General features: G+C 44.8%; 1 protein-coding gene across 2 annotated transcripts in view; it reads right to left on the minus strand.

Annotated features, from left to right (window-relative positions):
• The window catches only part of NELL1 (neural EGFL like 1), a 525,706-nt gene extending 510,504 nt beyond the window's left edge, over positions 1-15,202 (minus strand). For both annotated transcript variants that reach the window (XM_019477067.2, XM_019477066.2), the window contains exons 1-2: positions 15,027-15,202; positions 7,609-7,737 (exon numbers count right to left, since the gene is read on the minus strand). In XM_019477067.2, coding sequence (XP_019332612.2) covers positions 7,609-7,737; positions 15,027-15,078 — 181 coding nt within the window. In that variant the 5' untranslated portion in view covers positions 15,079-15,202. The remainder of the gene's footprint in view (positions 1-7,608; positions 7,738-15,026) is intronic.
• Between the last annotated feature and the right edge of the window lie 4,865 nt (positions 15,203-20,067).

Below are 20,067 nucleotides of genomic sequence, written 5' to 3' on the forward strand. Positions count from 1 at the left end.
GGCAGGTGCTGGGTTGAATAGTACCCTGGGGCAGCTCAGGGAAGAACATGGGCCAGAGCTGTGAGAGGCTCACCCAGAAGCACAGGAGGGGACACGGCTCCCATGCCCCTGGAGGAGGCATGGGGGGCATGTGAGCCCTGGATTTGTGCACAGGGCAGAGACAGGCTGCCCGCTACAGACTGGGGCTCTGAGCCCTGCTACATTTGCCCTGGGAGCCACACGCTGGCCACGCTGTACATCCCCTGCCCACCCAACAGCAAGAGGCACAACATGATATCACGTGGCTCCCAGGGCAAAGGCAGCAGGGTGCAGAGCCACAGCGGGCAGTCTGCCTCTGCCCCATGCACAAATCGGGGAAGGGAAGGTGCCCCCCCAAGCCTTCCTCAGGGTGTGGGGAGCCACCCCACCCATACCCCTGCACAAACCACTCGCAACTCCATGACCCACCCCAGCCCCAATCATCCCAAGGACTACCCTTGTCCCTGGCCTTGCCCCACTCCCTCCATCACCATGGGGGCTCGATCTCCCCCCACACAGACTTATTGGCACAGCACTGCCTGTCCATCTGCCTCTTTGTTTACTCCTCACTCCCAAGCCACAGTCCCATCCCCCACCCCGCTGCTGCCCTTCACTCCTTACCCACAGGACCCCCACATTCTGCCATGGTGTGCAGGGACCCCTTCCTCCCCAGGCTCCAAACCCCACACACCCAGCCCCACACACCTTCACAAATTCTCCCCCCCACACACACTTCACCCCCAGCCCTGAACCATACAAAGTATCTTCATAATTTTGCATAATTTTGAGTTTTTCTGTGCATAATTGAGTATTTAAATGTGTGATTAAAATTACGATTAATTGCAACTAATATTTTTAATCACGCAACTAATCATGATCAATGTTTTTGTTTGACAACCCTAGTTTAACTATGGTGCTTCCATCCCAAGCAAGAGGGGGGAAATGGCAAAAAAGGACTACAGACCTACTCGGATGAACAAACACCTTAAAAGAAAGCAAAAAATCTACACAGAATGGAAAACAGGATTGATCAGTAACATCAGAAAGTGCAGAAATAGAGTAAGAACATCCAAAAGTTCAGATATGATGGACCTTTCAAAGAAAATTAAAAGCAAACAGCAAAAGACCCTTTGATGATCTACTTAAGAGACCCAAAGAAGGAAGAAGGAAGAAGTGGGACCACTGTATACCAAAGATTGGGTAGGGATGAAAAATAATCTAGGAGTGACCCATGTAGTGACCTGCTTTAACCTTCACTAGGGATGCAAATGTGAATAATAATCATGATACCAAATGGAAGCAAGGATAAAGTAATAGAAATTACCACTTAAGGTGAAAGCAAATCTTATATTGCTTATTGTGGCAAAATTGGGGGGGGGGGGGGGGCGCTCCATATCTAGATTCAAAAAAAAAAGGAAACAAGAGTAACACCAGCACTTACAGGCCTGTCAGTGTGACTTCAATCCTATGCAAGGTCTTAGAACAGCTATTATTAGAAGGAAGAAAAAAAATCAAGGATATGGAGGTAGAGAGAAAATGGGAAAAAAATGCAACAAGAATTTAGCCAAGAAGATTATGTCAGAACAATCTAATATCCGTCTATGAAACAATGACTGGCTTTTTAGATAAAGGTAATATATTGGACTTAATTTATCTAGATTTAAGCAAAGCATTTGATACTATGCCTCACAAGATTTTTTTAGCTAAACTGGATAATTGTAAGTTAGATAAGGAACTAGCTAACAGATTGTATGGAAAAGGGAGTTATCAGATTGAAGTGAGGTTACTACTGTTGTTTCTCAGTAATCAGTCTTGGGACTCATCCTGTTTCTATATTCATTAGTGATCTTGGTAGAATTAAATTTGTTCTTATGAAATTTGCCAATGACAAAAACTGTAGAACATTTCCAACATAGAGCAGGATTAGATTATTACACAAAAAGAAGAAAATAACCTTGTAGATTGTTGTAGAACAACAGAACAACAGAATGGTATGAAGTGAAAAATCATGCATTTAGGAGGTAATCTAAAGACTGTTAAAAGAGAGGGGGGGTCACAGACTGGAGGCAACTAAGAAAGCAAGGAACCCAGGTATACTGTTCGATCACAGGATAACCATGTGCTATCAGTATGATGCGACTCTAAAACACTAAAGCAATTCCAGGGTGTGCTATCTGTGGTATTTTTAGCAACTATAGGGAAGTCTACTGAGATAACTGTGTACAGCTCTAGACATCCACATTAAAGAAAGATTAATTTAAACAGCAGCAGGTACAAGGAAAGGTGATTAGGATGATTAGGGGAATGGAGAACCTATCTTATAAGAGAAGATTAAAAGACTTGGCTTATTTAGCCTTGCAAAACAAAAGTTCAGATAGATATATAAAAATAAGCAAATGAAAGCAACCACTTCTATCACCAAACAAAACCAGAAACTAAATAAAGCATGCATGGAGGAATGAATTGAAGGAAACTGAAGGACTGAAGGAAATTCTTCCTGGCCCCTGAACATTTGTTTTTGCTAGACTAAATAAGCCAAATCTTTTCATGTTATGTTGTTATAGTCCCAATCAGAGGAGGAGAAGAACTATTTAATTTAAAAGACACTAACAGCATAAGGTAGCTCATAGGCTAGAAATTATTAGAAATCAAAAAAAAAGTTTTTAACGATCAGTGGAATAACATTTTGAAATGGTCTCTCAAACAAAGTAGGGGATGCAAGGTACTTGAAGGGCTTTGAAATGGAGTTCAACAGGAGTATGGAAGGGATAGCACAATGGGAAATGGGTATTCTTCCAGCACTAATCAGTGCATCTGACACATGAATTAAAGTATTTGATATGCCTTTGATGGTGCTGAAATACAACTCCGTCTCTGTGCAAGAGGGTTCTAGTAATCATGGTCCAGGGCTTCTGCTGGTTTTCTGCAGGGGCCAGAAAGAATTTCCCTCATCTTTCTATGAATGTATTATTTGGGGGTAGAAGTGGTTGCTTCCATTTGTTTGTTTTTTTCTTACCTGCCTTCCTCTGAAGCAGTGGACATTTGCAACAGTTAATAGAGTTTGGCCAAAATGTGCTGATGTTCCTAACAGGTATCAGAAGCTCTCCAGTGTCTGAGTGGAGGGTCTTGCTCATACCCTCAGGATCAAACCAATCACTGAACTTGGGATAAGAAAGATATTTCCTGGTCATAATGGTTGGACTTTTTCTTTTTTTTTTTTTTTTTTTTCGGCCTTCCTCTGCTGTACAGAACTATTTTTTTCCAAAATCACAAGAACATATATTAACATAACAAATTCCCTGCCACTGCAGTTGGCACCACCCTAGTTTTCCCTGCTATTTATCACTGGCAATTCTTGCAGGGAGAATTAGTGTGCTTTGTGTCTGTGGTGTGCTAGCCAAACAATCTTGTGGATCCTTACCTGCAGAAAGGACTGGGTTCAGTGGTCTGGGAGGTTCCTTTTAGAGCTAAATTCTAAACTTTCTTAAGGTGAGACTTCAAGAACATAAGAACATTTTTTAGTATCTATTGTTACTGCATGTAACCACACAATGTTGCAGTCTGTCTCATCATACAATGCAGGTCAGAACTGAATAAAGAGTAACAGTTTCTCTGTTGATTTCTTTCTTCGGTGTCCTTTCTAGGACTGAAAGGTAGTTGCATTTTTGAAGAGTGAGAAACTGGCAATAGAATGACTGAAATCAGCTGATGGTGGGTACTGGCTTTCCATGTAGTCCTGGTTCTTCCATGTAGTCATTGTTCCCAACTGGGCCCAGGGCTGCCCTGGTGGAGGGAAAGAGAAATCAGAACCTCTAGATAAGGTAGCCAAAAGGCTTCCCTCACTGGGAAATTTAAACCCCATGCCCAGCTGCTCAGGCAGGGCTTCTGGGCATGGGGGATCAGAGGCTTCCAGCAGGGGGAGATAAAACTTCCTGCATGAAGACTTTAAACCCCACACACTTGGCAGCCTTTCAGCTCCCCCAGCTGGGAGCCTCTGACCCAAGCTCAGCAGTCCCACCAAAGGTGCCACTAGGGAAAGCCCTTGAACCCGCCAGGGCTGACAATCAGCTGCTTGTTTGCCTGAACAGCCCCAGGTGAACCAGAACCAAAACTGTCTGGGGCTGGGTCCAACAATCAGCCAGTGGTTGAACCTGGACCCTAGGGACCTCACAGTCTTGGACCAAACCCAGAGGCTTTCAACTCATAGGTGAAATCCTCAGTGAAGTCATAACCTCTGGCTCCCCGTGCACTGGCGCACATGCTCTATGGGTGTGTGCAGGGTGAGGGCTTTAACTAAAGAGGTTCTGAGAGCTGCTCTAATTAAAGCACCCACAAAAACATGTGTATCAGCACCCCTGCTGCCATTTTTCAGTACGGGTATGCTGATACATGTGACACTGGAGTCTGCTGGAGCACAGTAATTACCATGCTTCAGCAGACTCAATTAATCAAGTCTACTTCAATGCACTGTAATTACAGCGCATGGGAGCAGCCTTGCTGCACATGTATAGGTGCCCAAAGTGACTGGGATCTGACTCCTGATCCAAAAATTGCAATTCTTTACCGTGTACACATGGAATCAGTTTCCATCATGCCATTAAATAAATGTTTGCCAGAGAACCCTGAGAAACAGATACTAGATATTACAGCAATATGTAACAAGTAAGTAAAGAAAAGAAAAGAAAAGCGGGCATTAAACAGTAGAGCACAACAATAAATGATCAAAGCAAAGCCTTTCTGAAAGAAGGGATCACTTCTGGGAGAACATAGAAAAGGAGGTACATTTTGCAGTGGATTAGTGATATGCTTCATAGAACACTGCAGTTTTTAAAACTTAGGCGCTACTTTCCAAGCATCTGAGATAGTCATTTTGGGGATGCTCCAACATATACAAGGTTTGTAAGGCTGAAGAATTACTGTAAAATTAAGCAAATCAAACACAAAGATCAGTGATTCTAATGGTTCAGTATTCCAATCTGTGTAGTCAAATTCAAGCTTTTGTAAATTGTCCCCAGTTTCAAACGCAGAAAAAAAGCCCTATTATTATTTAACACAATGGTGGGTCAGCTACTGATAAACATTGAAGTACCAGCAAAGAAAGATGAGCATCAAACAAAGAACAAATTACCCTGATCCAAAAGGTCTGAAGCAAGGTCAAGCCATCCTTTTTAAGGCAAGGGTGTCAAAGATAGGGCTGCTCCGGACTACAGGCCAAATCACCTGATCCACGGTGCTGCCCATGGGTCTCGGACAAGCCCCATGCCCTGCACGTGGGACTAGTTCAAAGTGTGCACTGCGTGGGGCACCCACACCAGACCAGCCCTGTAGGCTGCATCCAGGACCAGCACAGATCGTGCCCACAGACCAGCCCAGTGCTCCAGATCCAGTGCACAGAACTGTTCCAGAGCAGGTGTTTTGCAACACACACCTGGACTAGGCCTGCACTCCCCACCAGTCATGAATCCCACATGCAGTGGGCAGGGGCAGGGCCAGTACATGTGCATGCAGCACACGGGACCAGTCCAGTGCATACCCTGGCTTCAGTACATGGCTGATCTGTGTACACCATCTGGACTGCAAATGGCTTCATGCCTCTCTTCTGGACCACATGAAAAACTCCTGTACAGGGAAGTATATACTATGTGTACAGATAATATATCCAGTAATTACTTGGAAGACAGCAACTAACCTACAGGTAAAAAAAAAAAAAAAAAAAAATGATGTTCTTTTCCATTTCCTACAATTAAGCTATTACCTTTTCTTTCCACTGATTTTACTACACATGAAATAGAACACAATAAAGATACTAGATTTAATACATCAGTAGGAGATGGCAAGAGAGCCATTACATTTAAATAAAACTTAACCAACTAGAAGAAAAAGGGAAAAAAAGCAAGGAAGTGGAAGGATGAGCTTGATACTAAAGGATACTAAAGGAGCTTGATACTCCTTGTCCTAAAGAAAGTTTCTTTGTCTAATGAAGGGGAATGTTTCTATCTTATTCAGCCTCAAGCATACTACAAGTAACAAAAAAAATAATATGTACAACCAGGAAAGTCACCCCAAAACAATCAGGGTAATCTGGGATCTGCACTCTGTCCCATGGCATCAGGGAGAGGTCTCCCATAGACCTCTTCCAGGAAGGAGGAACAACTGGGGATGCTTGGAGTCCCATTACAGACCCATTCCTGACTAAAACTACACACAGACACCTAAATACAGACAACAGTTCCACCCTGGCCTCTTGGTGAAAAAGGATTTACAGGAGGTGACTGCTCATGGACATGAGCTTTATGCATGAAGAGATTTGTTCCTAGGGATCTAGATTTCAAAGAGCTTTGCATACGAACTCCAAACCCTAAACTATATTCTTCACTTCCTGTCCAAGCACATTTTTCCCTAGAGCTGTCTGCATTTCAGAGGCAGATAAACTTACATGTAAAGTTTTTATCTGTAATTTTCTTTAGGTTTCTAAGTACTTTGGGGTTCTCCAGTACAAAAGGAACTAAAGAACTGTACATCTATTATCACTATCCTTTCAAATTTTCTTTCAGTCTCAATAGTTTCAAAAACTCCTGGATTACCCACGTTGACCTCTTCACTTTTTCATGAAGACTGACTATCACACTGAAGACCCATAGTAACAGTTTGTCAACGTGATTTGAGTTAACACCACAAAACCTCAATTGAAAATTTTAAAATATTTCAAACCATTTAAGACTGTAGTCTGCAGAGACCTGCTTTTAACACAGGTCACCTCAGCTACCTAAATAGTACTCCAGCACAAAATACAAAACTGGATTCTTAGGAAGGAAATCAAAAGCTAAATATCTCATAGCTGTAATGAGCTAAATATCTCGTAGTTGTAATGATGCCTACATTTCAGATGTTTATGATTCTGGCATCTAGGAATTAGCACAAACCATGTGATTTGAAATATCATGAAGTACAGGTGAAAGCTGCATAATTTTCCTAAAGGGTTCTTCCAGTAAGATTTTCTGATAGGTATCTTATGTTTTCATATTAAGCTGGCTACGCTGGAGATACATGACCTGTAGTTATTTCACAAAGCAGTTACTTTTTCCCCAGGAATGCACTCAACTTACTTTGTGCCCATTTCAACTTGGACAGTCAAAAATATGGTATTATGTATCGTTTTCATGCAAGGAGTCCCACTGAAATAGTCTGGAGTCTGACGTAGTACTAATCAATATCAATACACTGACAAAGGACTCTAGGACTACCCTCTTATATTCACACAGCTCCTATGATGTATGGGTACATGGGCAAAAATGTCAAGGTAGGACTGGATCCAGGCCAGGAAACTGCTGCAAAGGATTTTGTTGAAAACAACTCAGAAAAACGTTTGCACCTACCTAAAAATGTTTCCCTTGAAATTTATGCCTAAGATACCTGATGGAGTTCCTTTAAAAACACCACATTAATCACAATAAGACATACAATATCTTCAAGATAAGCAGAAGCCATAGTGAAATGCAAGCATGTTATAAAGTTTATGTTAAACATCCAGACTCTCAGTAATTCATAAAGACAGGGGCTGTCCTAGTGAAATGAAGCTGTTTGATTTACCTTGGAATAAAAATGCTTTGCTGGCATTGTGTAGTCCTGACACCTGCGTAACTCCAGTGGTCGTATTCACAAGGTCCAGTTCTGTGATAATATCAATTTGTAAGTCAGGATCCATTCCAAATCCAGCAACTGTGAAAAGAAATTGAGGCAAATCAATTTTTATTTTAAATCAAGGAATTAAAATAATGGAGATAAACTAGGACAGAAAAGTATATACTATATGTACAAATAACATATCCAGTAATTACTTAAAAGACAGTAACTACCCTACAAAGTTAAAAATAAAAGATTTTTTTTCCATTTCCCACAATTAAGATATTACCTTTTCTTTCCCACAATTTTACTGCACATGAAATTAAACACCATAAAGATACTAGATTTAATACAGCAGTAAGACATGGCAAGAGAGCCATCACAGTTAAACAAAACTTAAGTAACTAAAGGCAAAGGAAAAAAGTAAGAAAGTGGCTAGCAACACACGCTCACATGCGTGCGCGCACACACGCACGCACGCACACACACACACACTGTAAGCTATACTATTACCAATGACTCACTGAAGTCTGAAAATACTCATTCCATATCTAGTTGCATCTCCTCTTCAGTATTAATAAATTAAATTACTTAATTACAAAATTAACTACATTAGATGTAAACTAAATGCATAAGTTGATCCTGAAAGCCATTATAATAGAGAAAGGATTGACAACTGGGGGTATGCAGAAAGGTGCTAGGGGGTATGTACAAGCAGGCAAGGATGCAGTGCTGCCACCCACCACCCCACACTGCTGCCTCTCAGGAGCGGGGGAGGGGGGGGACGCATAAGGGCAGCGGCTTCCCTCTGTGGGCCGGCTGGGGGGCGGGGGGGAGCTTGCATACAGTGGCCGCCACCACCATCCAACACCCCACACCACCACCCCATGCAAGCCCCCACCCGCTCTACATCTGGCCACCACCACTCGCCGCCCCCCCACCCCGATCTGCATCCAGCTTCCACCACCTCCTCCTGCTCCACGTACAGCCACCACCAGCACAAGGGGTACATTCCTTTAAAAAGTGTGAAAATCCCTGTGATAGAATATACTATAGCAGAATTTCTCAACCCATGGGTCATGACCCAAAAGTGGGTCACAAAAATATATGAAAGGGTCAGAAACATTTTTTTAAATGCTTGGGGTTGGGGGGGGGGGGAGTGGGAGAAGGTCAACAGTGGATGCTATGTGCATGTGTGCACATGCACGTGGCAGCCAGGCAGTGGTGGAGAACAGATCCCACAGCTCCCCACAAGTAAGTCAGGGTGGGGGGGAGGGAGGGGGGGATTGGAAATGCACTGGGGGGGCATGTTCCCCCTCCTCCCCAATTTATGCACCCACAGTGGGCTTGGGGCTCTAGCCTGGCTAGACCAACATGGACAGGAGCTGCCTCCGCAGCCCAGTGGGTAGGACCCACCGGGCGAGGGCAGAGCAGGCCAGCAAGATTCAATGCTGCTGCTGCCAGGACTCCTGTGACAGCCACACTGCCAGCAGCACAAGGAATAATGAATGGGGGGGGCCACGCTGTCCTCACCTTCTCCCACTGCCAGCCGCTCGTGCGTCAGGCTCCAGCTCTACCTCGCCACCAGTGCCCAGCTACCGCTCCCTCCTCAGGCTGTGACTGTACCCTGGGGAGCAGCTTGAGGCGAGTAGTGGCAGCCAAGCCATGGCATTAGGGTAGAGCTGCTGTCCAGCACACAAGCAACTGGCAGCTGGAGAAAGTGAGGGCAGTATGGCCCCCCCATCCATTAGTTCTCATGCTACTATGGTACAGCTGGTGTGGGGATCCCAGCAGCAGCAGCAGCTAGTCTCATCACCCTGCTTACCCCTCCTGTGTTGGGTCCCAACTGCCTGTGACTGCCCAGCCAGACTACAGCCCCATGCCTCCTGTAAGTGCACAAATCTGGGGGTTCACATGCCCCCCCCTCCCCACATACCTACCCCCTACCCCACACATTTGAGGGGCTGGGGTCTGGGGGGGGGGAGGGGCAGCAGGTCAGGGCTGAGGGGGTGGGGAACTGTGGGTTGGGAGTAAGGGATGCCAGTAGGGCCAGGAGGCTGTGGGTCGGGAGTGAGGGGGGGGTCTCAAGTCCAAAAAGGCCGAGAACCACTATCCTATACCACCTTGATGGAAATGGATGATTTTCACACCTTCAATACAGATGAGAGTGGCTATTCATGTCCAAATGCAATTTAAAGTTGTTGTATATATTGAGGCTCAGAAGTTAAGGACCGTTATATGTTTATCAAACACTTTAGATGGTTAAATATATCACATTTATCCAGCCAGAAATAGGAAGAGACTGTCCTGGGGCCATCTGTCAACATGGTGATTGATGTACAATTAGATATGTGCTTGGGATGTAGATTGAGAACCTCTTGTAGAATCCAATCATGTCCCTAATGAGTTTTGCAACTAACTTAATTAGGAGCAGGAGGAGTAGGCTCATAAAGTAAAATCCTAACCCCACTGAAATCAATGGGTAAAACTCCCACTGGCTTCAAGGGGCCCAGCCATTCCCTTGGTAAAGTATACCCAATTCTGCTGAGCGTTGTCCTATGTTATATTTAAATCACTTCCTTTGGTTTCTTTCAGAGCTGGTATATCTGAAAGAGTTAGACAGCACGTGTCCTGTTCTCAGTTTTTGAAAGACTCTCTCAAAAACTATTGGGGTGGATAATGAACAAGAAGAAATCAGAAATTCTGTTCATAAATCAATTAGACCACAGAACTCTCTCCTTTTCCATTACTCAAGTATTAAAATACCTTGGGGTAATATATTGTGCTAAGGCAGATGACACTATTTCATAAAATGCATGAAGTATTAAAAGTGATTGAAAAGGAAACTTTAAAAACTCTTCCTTTCACCTCTGTCCTTAAGCACAAATTAAGAGCGCTGTGTACCTAGCAGGATTGGCCCCTATGACAGAAGACTTCACTTCATAAGAACAGTTCTGGCTTCCACAGAAATTCTATTAGAGTGTATTGCCTTTATGCTGTCATGTGAATATAAGGCTAAACACATTTCTGTAGAAAATTCAGGCAGCCTGCAATGAACTTGGGGTAAACTGCTCCTACAGTATAATTTCCTTAAACTCTCAACAGTGTCACTGGGCTTTAACATACTCTTCAATCCATTCCAGATGCTCAGAACCCACAGTGCTTGTATTCCAATGAGATTTTATTTCTTTTCCTTCAGCTGGGTGCTGCCACATTCGGTAATAGCATCCAAAGTCTCAAGTGAGAAACTATGCAGCCCGTCGTCTCAATATCAAACCAGCTCTTCCCAGCAAAAATCATCCTAACCAAATCTAAAACCACAACTATGAAAACGTATTAATAAAAAATACATTCCTTTGACCAAAGCAAAGAATGATCAAGTTAGTGAATAGTAACAATAAACCTGGTATTTATAAAGGTCCTGCACGGCATCACAGCATGGAGCGGCACTGCTAACAAGGCATCCAAGTCTAGAGAGAAGGGAGTAGCATTCTGCTCTTTAAACAGCACACACAACAATCAGAAGAGGAAACATTTTGGCTAAGAACATCAAAGCCAAATGGTACCTTCTTTTTTTAAGGTCTCATTCAAAAGAAGAATGCACAAACTTTGATAGTAAGGGTAACGTTTTAGGAAGAAGGAAAGGCTGGGCTGACTCAGCTGAGATTGGAATGCTTGGTTCCAAAGAGTAATGGGCCAACCAAAAGCCCAGTCCAATCGGACAGCTTTTCTACTGATATCAGTCCCAACATGTTGTATACTGGAAGGATGAACCATTAAGCCATGTTTAATGGGGTACATTCACATGAGTGCACCAGTGCTCTTTGCAGTGCCTCAAAAGCTTCTGAGGTACCACAAAATACACACTGCACACGTGATTTGATTCCCTGTACTGCATATTTGCAGCACAGAGTCAAATTCAGATACCAGGAAATCCCAGTAACAAAAAAAAACGCACACAAAAAAAAAAAGCACACGTGGCAGCAGTGTGCTCTGCTCAGAAATGGAGCCTGGCCAGCCAGAGCCATGCTTCGGCTGCCAGCCAGGCTCCATGTGCCCGGATCACCTCCACTGCAGCTCCAAGATGCACCCAGGACCTCAGATAAGGCTACTGGGGCCAGCCCAGGTGCTGGCCCCAGCCTCCCCCACTGCACCTGGGGCAATTTGCCCCACACCAGAGTGCATGTGCAGGGCTGTTCCCCAGGGAAAACTAGCAGTGGTACACATTTGCTAGTTGTCCCCGAGGAAACACATATGTGCGCTTGTATGGACATGTCCATGAAGTCCAACGCTGATCCTACAGAAGCCAACTTCAGTGAGAGTACAGTTGTGTCCTAACACAGCAAACAGAGGTGACCCCATTAAGTACAGTAGCTTCACTCTATTTTAAAACTGCTTATTTGAGATGCAGAGACCAGATAATCAACTGGCATAAATCAGCATAGCTCTACTGACTTATTTGACATCACCTGAGACTTTGGTCACCCCAGGTTCAAACATTCTTAGCAAGAACATAATTTGTTGCTTGAAATACCTGTTCATTTTCTTGTACTGGCTCTTGAGATTGCATGCAGACACTCAAAATCCTGGTCATTTAATAATTAATACATGACAAATCAGTAGTTTCTGTTTTATAACCAGGTTTCTTTTCCCTCTGTGGTCTCTAGGCTCAGAGATCTTAACTAGGAGAGTTATGTAAAGAGAACTATGGGCACATCAACGGTATTTGCATCCAATATGGTATGCTCTGTCTCTTAGTAACAGAACAAAAAGCTAGAAATTCCTTAAACATTATTGTTTTCAAGTTGTGCAAATTATGGATCTTGTGACGGGCTGACTGTCTTCAACCCCTGTACAAGTCAACAGGCCAAATCTTTAACTCAGTTTCTTACTCAGGAAAAACTCCAGTTGCTTCAGAAGTTTGCCTGAGCAAAGGTAGAAAAATTCAGGAGTCTGGGGATTTGGCCCTATGAGACTTGAAGGCACTGTAGTACATGAGAGGCTTAAGCCATATAATTAAGAATGATGTCAACAGGAAATCCCTCAAAGAAATGAATGCAGCCTCACAGCCCTTGCAGCTTGCATTGTCTGCCTGCACCTTTCTCAAGGATACCCGAGTCCTAGTGATCAAAGAAAATTCTCTATAGTTTAATTATGCTTTCAGTGCACCTGCTTATATTATGTGATAATGTCTATGCATGGATAGACATCCATGTGATGATGTGTAGAGAGATGATGTGTAGATACATACAGTTGCACTAGAGAAGGAACTTTAAGTTAAAATGTACTTAGCACAATCCAGTCATTGTCTAGCACATATTTTCCATTTGAACAGCAGCATGAAGTAAACTCTAAAACATATATTCCATTTTTGACCATTAACAGCACTGATGCCTATCATTACACAAAAATAACTTTCCAAGGAGCTCTACCATTCCAAATAATTTAGTCTCAAATTAGTCTTAGCAACCATTTTGAGTGTCAATATGCAATATCAATGTTACAGTGGCTAAGAGAACAAGAGAAATTTTCTCCCTAGGCATCTTTACTGTCACACTCTACAAGTTCAAGTGACATTCGCTGATGGGGCAATACTCCAATACTTTATTATGTTAACTGCCATCTTAAACTTTGATTTCTAGGGAAAATATAAATTTGTGCCTATAGTAATTTTACCAGGTTATTTTCCTGAAAACATCATTTGCACATCATCCTGAAAATGTCCCCCTCACGTAGTCTAAATCCAAGCTTATTAAGAGTAGTACACTACATGAGAGTAAAGAGAACAAAGAATCCACAAGAAAAAAATGTGTTTCTGCTATATTATTTCTATTAACTCTTTGCATCAGGGATTTGTAGTCTGTATCTTGCCTGTTACAAGTATTCCCCAGGTCTTTAAACCTTCCTAAATGCCCAGGGAGGCTACATTTCAGTTCTCAATAAAGCATGCACTTTAATAAAAATGGCCCCCATTGCAGCCAATATAGCAATACTTGTGGATGAAAGATATCGAGATATCAGCTTATGCGTGTGATCTGCATATGCATGCCTTCAAGATGATAATGAGACTCTCTCTTACAGATAAAGCCCCTCCTAGAAAGCGTTTGCACTAAATAGCCAGAATTAAAAATGTGCCAGTCTTCTAATCGGCCCAAAAGGAAGACTGATCAGCAACCTCAGATTTACAAAGGGAAGCTTTCTGATCAGGCTACGGTATCAGGCGTATGGCAATGGACCGTGTTTAATGCCAGCATCCTAAAGGACCACGTTTAATACCAACATCCTAAAGGACGCTCCCAACATTATTAAATGGGAAGCTTCGTGGCAAAACTCTGCCTTGCCCTGTGATCCCAGAGCACTCTGGAAAGCAGAAAAATCCAAAGGGACCTGCTCTTTCTTTCCTTCTCAGGCTAATGCCCACTTCCCTGCAGCTTTCACCTGTTCTCACTCCAAATCCTCTCCTTTCATGAACAAACAGCAGGGAGTGAGAGAGGCAGCCTGGGCTTCCTGAAACTTTTCATTACTGAATCTCGCCTCACACATGCCCCTCCTGAGAGACCGCTTCTTAAGCACCGCAAAAATGAACAGAGAGCAAGAGGGCTCACCCGGAGGAGCTGGGCAAAATGAGAAAGGTCCCCAAAGAGGAGCCTGCCAAGACAAAACTCAGTGGGGAGGATTCCTCCCTAGACCCCCCACCCTCCAACCCAGCAGGACAAGCTGCAGCTCCGCTGGGCAGAGGTGACTCCGCCAGCTGGGCATGCTGAAGCCACCCGCCTGCCCCAGCAGTCCCTGTCCCTGCTGTGTGCCCAGTCGCCTGCCTGGCAAGTGGGGAAGGAGGGCTCTGCTTGGGCAGGGGAGGCGTGCCCCACGCCTGCGGACCCCCAGAGCCAAGCCTGCTCTCCTGCTGGCCCTGGCACCTGTGCTGTATGGCAAGGGGGGAGAAAAATGCCCCCTCCAGCAGGTGCCTGCCCTGTTGAGCCAGGAAGGGAGGTGGGGGATGAGACCTTTATGGGAGTGAAAGGTGGGGGGATCCGGAGGGGAAGCAGGGGGAGGAGAGTCTGAGACCCCGAGGAGAGGCAGGCAGAGGTGGGGGTCTGAGACTCTGCTGGGAAAGCAGGGGGGCGGCCCGAGACCCCGAGGGGATCCGAGACCCTGCTGGGAGGAAAGGAGAGGCAGGAAGAGGTCTGAGGCTCCCAAGGGGAGGGGGTCCGAGACCCCGAGGGGAAGCGGGGGAGGAGCGGGTCCGAGCCCCCTTGCTTCCGCTCTCCCGCCCGCAGGACGGGCAGGGAGCCTCCTGGGCAGCGGCTGCCCAGAGCCAGCAGCAGCGGCTCGGTTTCCCCGGCGCAGCAAAGTTTCCCCGGCGCTTGCCCGGCCCCGGGTCCTACCTGCCCCGGCCACAGCCAGCACGCCCGCTGCCAGCACCACGAGGCGCTCCATCTGCGCGGGCCCCGCGCGCGGCTCGGCAGCTGCCGGGCTCGAACTCGCGGCGCTCCGCCAGGCTGGGCAGAGACGGCGGCGGCGGCTCCACCCGCGGCCAGTCCTGCTCCCCAGGAAGAGTCCATGTGCCTCGCTCGGGGATGCTCGCCCAACCCGGGCCCCCCCCCCCGCTCCCCCTGACGCGTCAGCCCCGGGCCCACGCCCCTGCTCCCCCCCCCCGCGGCCGCGCTCGTTGGGCTGCGCCGAGTGCCGGCTTCAGGCGGCCCTGCCCCCCGCTCCGCTGCCAGTGGATCAGCCCCCCCCAACCAAGCACCTGCACCGAAGCAGAGGGACTGGAGGGCGCTTTGACCATGCCCCTCCCGCCAGGGGGCCGCAGCCTGGACCCCAGGGCTGGGGGAATCGCCTCACCCCTTTGCTAGAGGGAGCAGAGGCTGGGGCAGGGCAGCCTCCCTGGGAATGCCCCTGCCCTCCACTAGGCTGGGTTCCTAGGGGGGTGGCATTGCACCTTGCCCAGCTGACTGAGTGCCGCTTCAGTGGGTTCAGGCTGCACCTGTTACCCACTGAGACCTCAGGACACGGCCGATCCTGCTCCCAGTGTGGCTAGGGGTTTGGCCTCCTCCTCCTCCTCCTCCCAGCCTGTGGAAGGGACTGATAGATTTGCTTCCAGCTCAAGATTAATGGGAAAGAGTGCCCTTTCTCCTTCTGCTGAGCAGGCCTGTGAGGGGGAGGCACAGCTAGCAGGGGGGTGCGTCAGCATGGCTTCCATCTGCTAACCTCTTGTGCTCCTGCTTTTTACTTACCCAGCTTTTTTTATTTTTTGTTAAACACCCACCCCGACTCGGAGCGCTGCACAAGGGCTAAGAGGAACACGCCACTCACAAAATTACAAGCCACCCCCGACAAAATGGCAATCGCCCACCCTTCAGCTGGCCCAGCTCGTGAAGCCAGTTTGAGAAGCCTGCTCTGTCTTTGCTGCGGTTGCTTTTCTTTTTTATTTTCTCTTATTCTTGTCAGTTAAGCATTATCTGGATATCAACATGAGGACCTGCCCTGAATTACGGAGCGGTGAGATTCCTACACTACTCTTGTATTGTGCCCCTCATTCCAAGCGTTTGTCCTCTGTTTACGGGTCAGCAGGTTGTGGGCCTGCAGCCACCCCATTCTGTACAGAACTTAATAGTTGTTTAACAAGGGTCATTTTAGGAAACCCTTCCTCACTGGTGATGTGAGTCTACTTCTGTTTTTGTGAAGAATGATCTTTACTTACCATTCTCTCTATACATGCTTTACGTCAGAAATGTTTGGGAAACTTGGAAAACAGTCCTTGCAATAAATTAGCTGATCTGACATTTGTTAATGGTACAGCAATGGAAAAACAGGGGGGGGATAAAAGAGTCAAAAGACTCCTCTGCCGGCTCTCTATATTCCCATGGTCAAATCACTTGGCTGCTGGTTCTCATGTTTTCAATCCAAACAGTTGGGATGATTCTTTAAAGCTTTGGAAAGTCTGCAGTGAAAAGCACCACCCAGAACAATTACAAAAACAAACCTCTGTTGTCTCTCTAAACCCCATCCAGCATGTCAAAAAATACATTATACCACATAAAATAATGTCACCTACTGCTTCTCACTAATAAAATATGGCTTTAAATTTAGTCCAGAAAACTTGGAACCCAGATCTCGCTCCTGTTTAAATCAGTAGAAATGGGGTCAGACACTGAGAAACAAAATGATTTCTATTTTGGGGGAAAATAAAACTATACTAATTCTCTTTCCACCTCCCGTGAGAGATTTGTCTAGCTTTACAGAACTTCAAGTTGAATCACCATTTCATTGTAAAGCCAGAGGATTTTTTTTCTCCCTAGTGGCCTGATACTGGGCAATGTCATTTCAGATGGATATTTGGTACTCACGTGCCACGTAAGAAAAAGCTCTGTTTGTTCAGGCTTAAACATATAATAAAATTGTTCAACGTTACAACACCGAGGATATATATGAGTACTTTAAGGGTCATTTATATTCATGTACTCTTATTTTGGCAAACAATAAAAGCCTACAAGGGTTGCTTAGTTATTTAGTAAATTATATCAAGTGCAGAACACAGGTGTTCCTGGCTGGAGGCAGTGGATATGCTTAGTGGAATCTATGAGGTCAATGTCCCCAAAATTCTCTGTCATTAATCACCAATGTACTCTGATGATTTTTAGCCATTTCCATTTTTAAAGTCTTAAATATATTTCTTTTTTTTTCCTTAGAGTTTTATTTTGCAAGTGCCATTCTTATCCCAATGGAATGAATAGAGTTAATTGTAGAGCAACACCTTCTGTGGTATTCTGACAACATGGACTAATAGGAATGGGTCTCTTAGATGAAAGGGCAATGCTGTGCTCTGAAGCATGCCTCTGTGTTATGCCATTCACATTTGCTCAGCCACAGAATGACCTGGTGCACTTCCACACAAAGTTGCACTGGGTTTAACTAAAGATGCAGACTTGAGTAGCTTTTGAAAAGCTGGAAATGTTTCACAAAGGTATCTTTTCATATGTGGGATAAAGATACAGCCCCTGTGGCACTCCCAGGCTGGAATGATTAAAAATTGCTGCAGCTGCATGCAGCCACAGCTCTCCAGACATGGGGTGCTACAGGGGACTGTAGAGACCTTCAGTTTGGCTCTCCACACCCCACTCCTACCTGAAATCTTCTAGTCTAAGTCTCTTCTGCCTTATGAGAGGTAGAGGTGATTGGGGCTAGAGAGCCCAGCACCAGCAGGGGGGTCTGAGTACCAAACTGGCAAGGACCAGCAAGTTGGACCCCACAGCTGCACAGTCTGTTAAGTCAGACTGTCCACCCTCCCCTCCCAATGAAGGAGCAGGGGAAAAGCAGAGCACTGTGAGATTCTGAAGGACCAAGAGGTTCCCTGTCCCCATACTCATGTAATAAGAAAGGAAACGCTGCAAAATAGCACCTCATTTGAAGCGGTAATATTTTGGAGCACTTCAGCTGCTTTTGGAACATTGCAAAAGCAAGTACTCTTGTACAGGTAGCTCTTTAAAGTGTTTCAAAGACATTTTAATTGTTTCTTCATGCTGCACCATGAAGGTTTTCTTTTAAACTGATTAAATTAAACCAGTGCAAACCCAGAGTGGTCCCACATAAATCAACTAAGCTTCGCTTATCCTGAGTTATCAAAAATTGATTCCTTGTCAGCTTAAGCTAAATTAAAAATAACCAAAGATTAAAAAAAATACATAAGATAATGAATACAGAAGTTTGTACTGACTTAGGCAAATCAATTTAAAAGCATGCCTTTACCTAAATCCTGTGCAACTTTGGGGGGTAGACCAGCTTGAAACAATTCTGGGGCCATGTGGCTATTTAGAGTAGAAACCTCAAAGGAAAACATAGACGCTGCAGGATGTAATGGAGGTATTTCAGTAAGTAACATTCTAACCAGAGTCAATCCTATAGATAAGGGTACTACCAATATAGTCATACATGATAAAAGCCCTTTGCTGGTAACTCACAGAGGCAGCACATTGCAGGGAGAAAAGAAAAAAGATTTCTGTATTTTTTGCTAGGAACCAAATAGAAGAAGTGAATAGAGGGTTAGAGAAACTGGCACCTCCTAAGGCCATTCTCACACTTCCTCTAATATTATATGACTGGTAACAAATGCTTCCCCTGTATTAGTACAGAACTTAGTCCCAACATGATTATGGCAGAAATGCATGTTGCCAGAGGGTGTAAGGTTCAGATGACTTAAAACTGAAGTCCCGAACATTTGTAGCAATTAGAAGTTTGACAGCACTTTTGTAAGAGTAGCGCGTTAATAATTCCAGCCAGCTTAGCTGGATTTCAGCTCTCATAATATTTTACTTTGCAAAAATTCCTCCTGAAGTTCTAGTTGAAGCTGTGTATTTCTTCACTTCCTGACCTGAATAATTGTGATGTTGCTGACCATGTGTTGTTAAATTGCTAATCCTTTCTGCCACAGAGTTTGTGGCATTTGAAAGGCTGATAAAACATTTCCTTTATACTCCTTAATACTTCAGGGAGGTGTATGAAACAATTTGTGTTCCCTGGATGGCAGGTGATTAAATGTCCAAAGCACTATTGTTAGTGTCATGAGAAAAAATTCACATCTCAATTTTTACCTAAACTACTTGCATGCAGCATTTAGAATTGAATACATGAGCTCCAGTATGAAAACAGAGGGTGTCTACCACTTGATAGCATGCAAAGTTTTTTAGTTGCAGTAGTACCCTTTGTAGTCATGCCACAGTCTGGAAAGTTTAGGTCACGATCATATGAGCAGATGTGACTTTGCATCCAGTAGAGGGCAGCAGTGTACAAAATACTTATCCATAGTAGCAGGAGAAGTATTGATGCAGGGGCCGGCAAAATGTGACCTGCAGGCCAGATGCGGCCCACTAGACCATTCCATCTGGCCCATGGGGCCCCTAAAAAATTTAGAAAATTAATATTTATCTGCCCCTAGCTGCCTGTCATGCAGCCCTTGATGGCTTGCAAAACTCAGTAAGCGGCCCTCTGCCCGAAATAATTGCACATCCCTGTATTGATGAATGAATAAAGTAGTGGGTGTAAACCTACAGCCTGAATGTTAAAATGGTGGGGCATTAGTCTCACAGGTTAAGACCCGTTATTGAGTTTTACATAATAGACCATAGGGGATGTGAAAGAACTGTAATGATTAGGGTACAAGGTATTTACTACATACTAAAATAATCATAAGCTGGCATCCATTTTTTTTTAAGGTTTTAAGTACGTGGCTAGGTAACGTTCAAAATATTTCCTCAGTTAGACCTTACAGTTGATTTTGGTCCATGGGCATCAACATGTAGGCAATGTGGCACTGTAATATCGATCCAGTTTATTTTGTCCATTCTCGAGTCAACAGAGCAGAAACCAAAGACCTTTACTGATGCAGGGGACACAACTGTACTCAGCACCCTGAGATTGTTGCTGCTG

Source organism: Alligator mississippiensis, chromosome 2, assembly GCF_030867095.1.
Source record: "Alligator mississippiensis isolate rAllMis1 chromosome 2, rAllMis1, whole genome shotgun sequence".
Lineage (NCBI taxonomy): Eukaryota > Metazoa > Chordata > Crocodylia > Alligatoridae > Alligator > Alligator mississippiensis.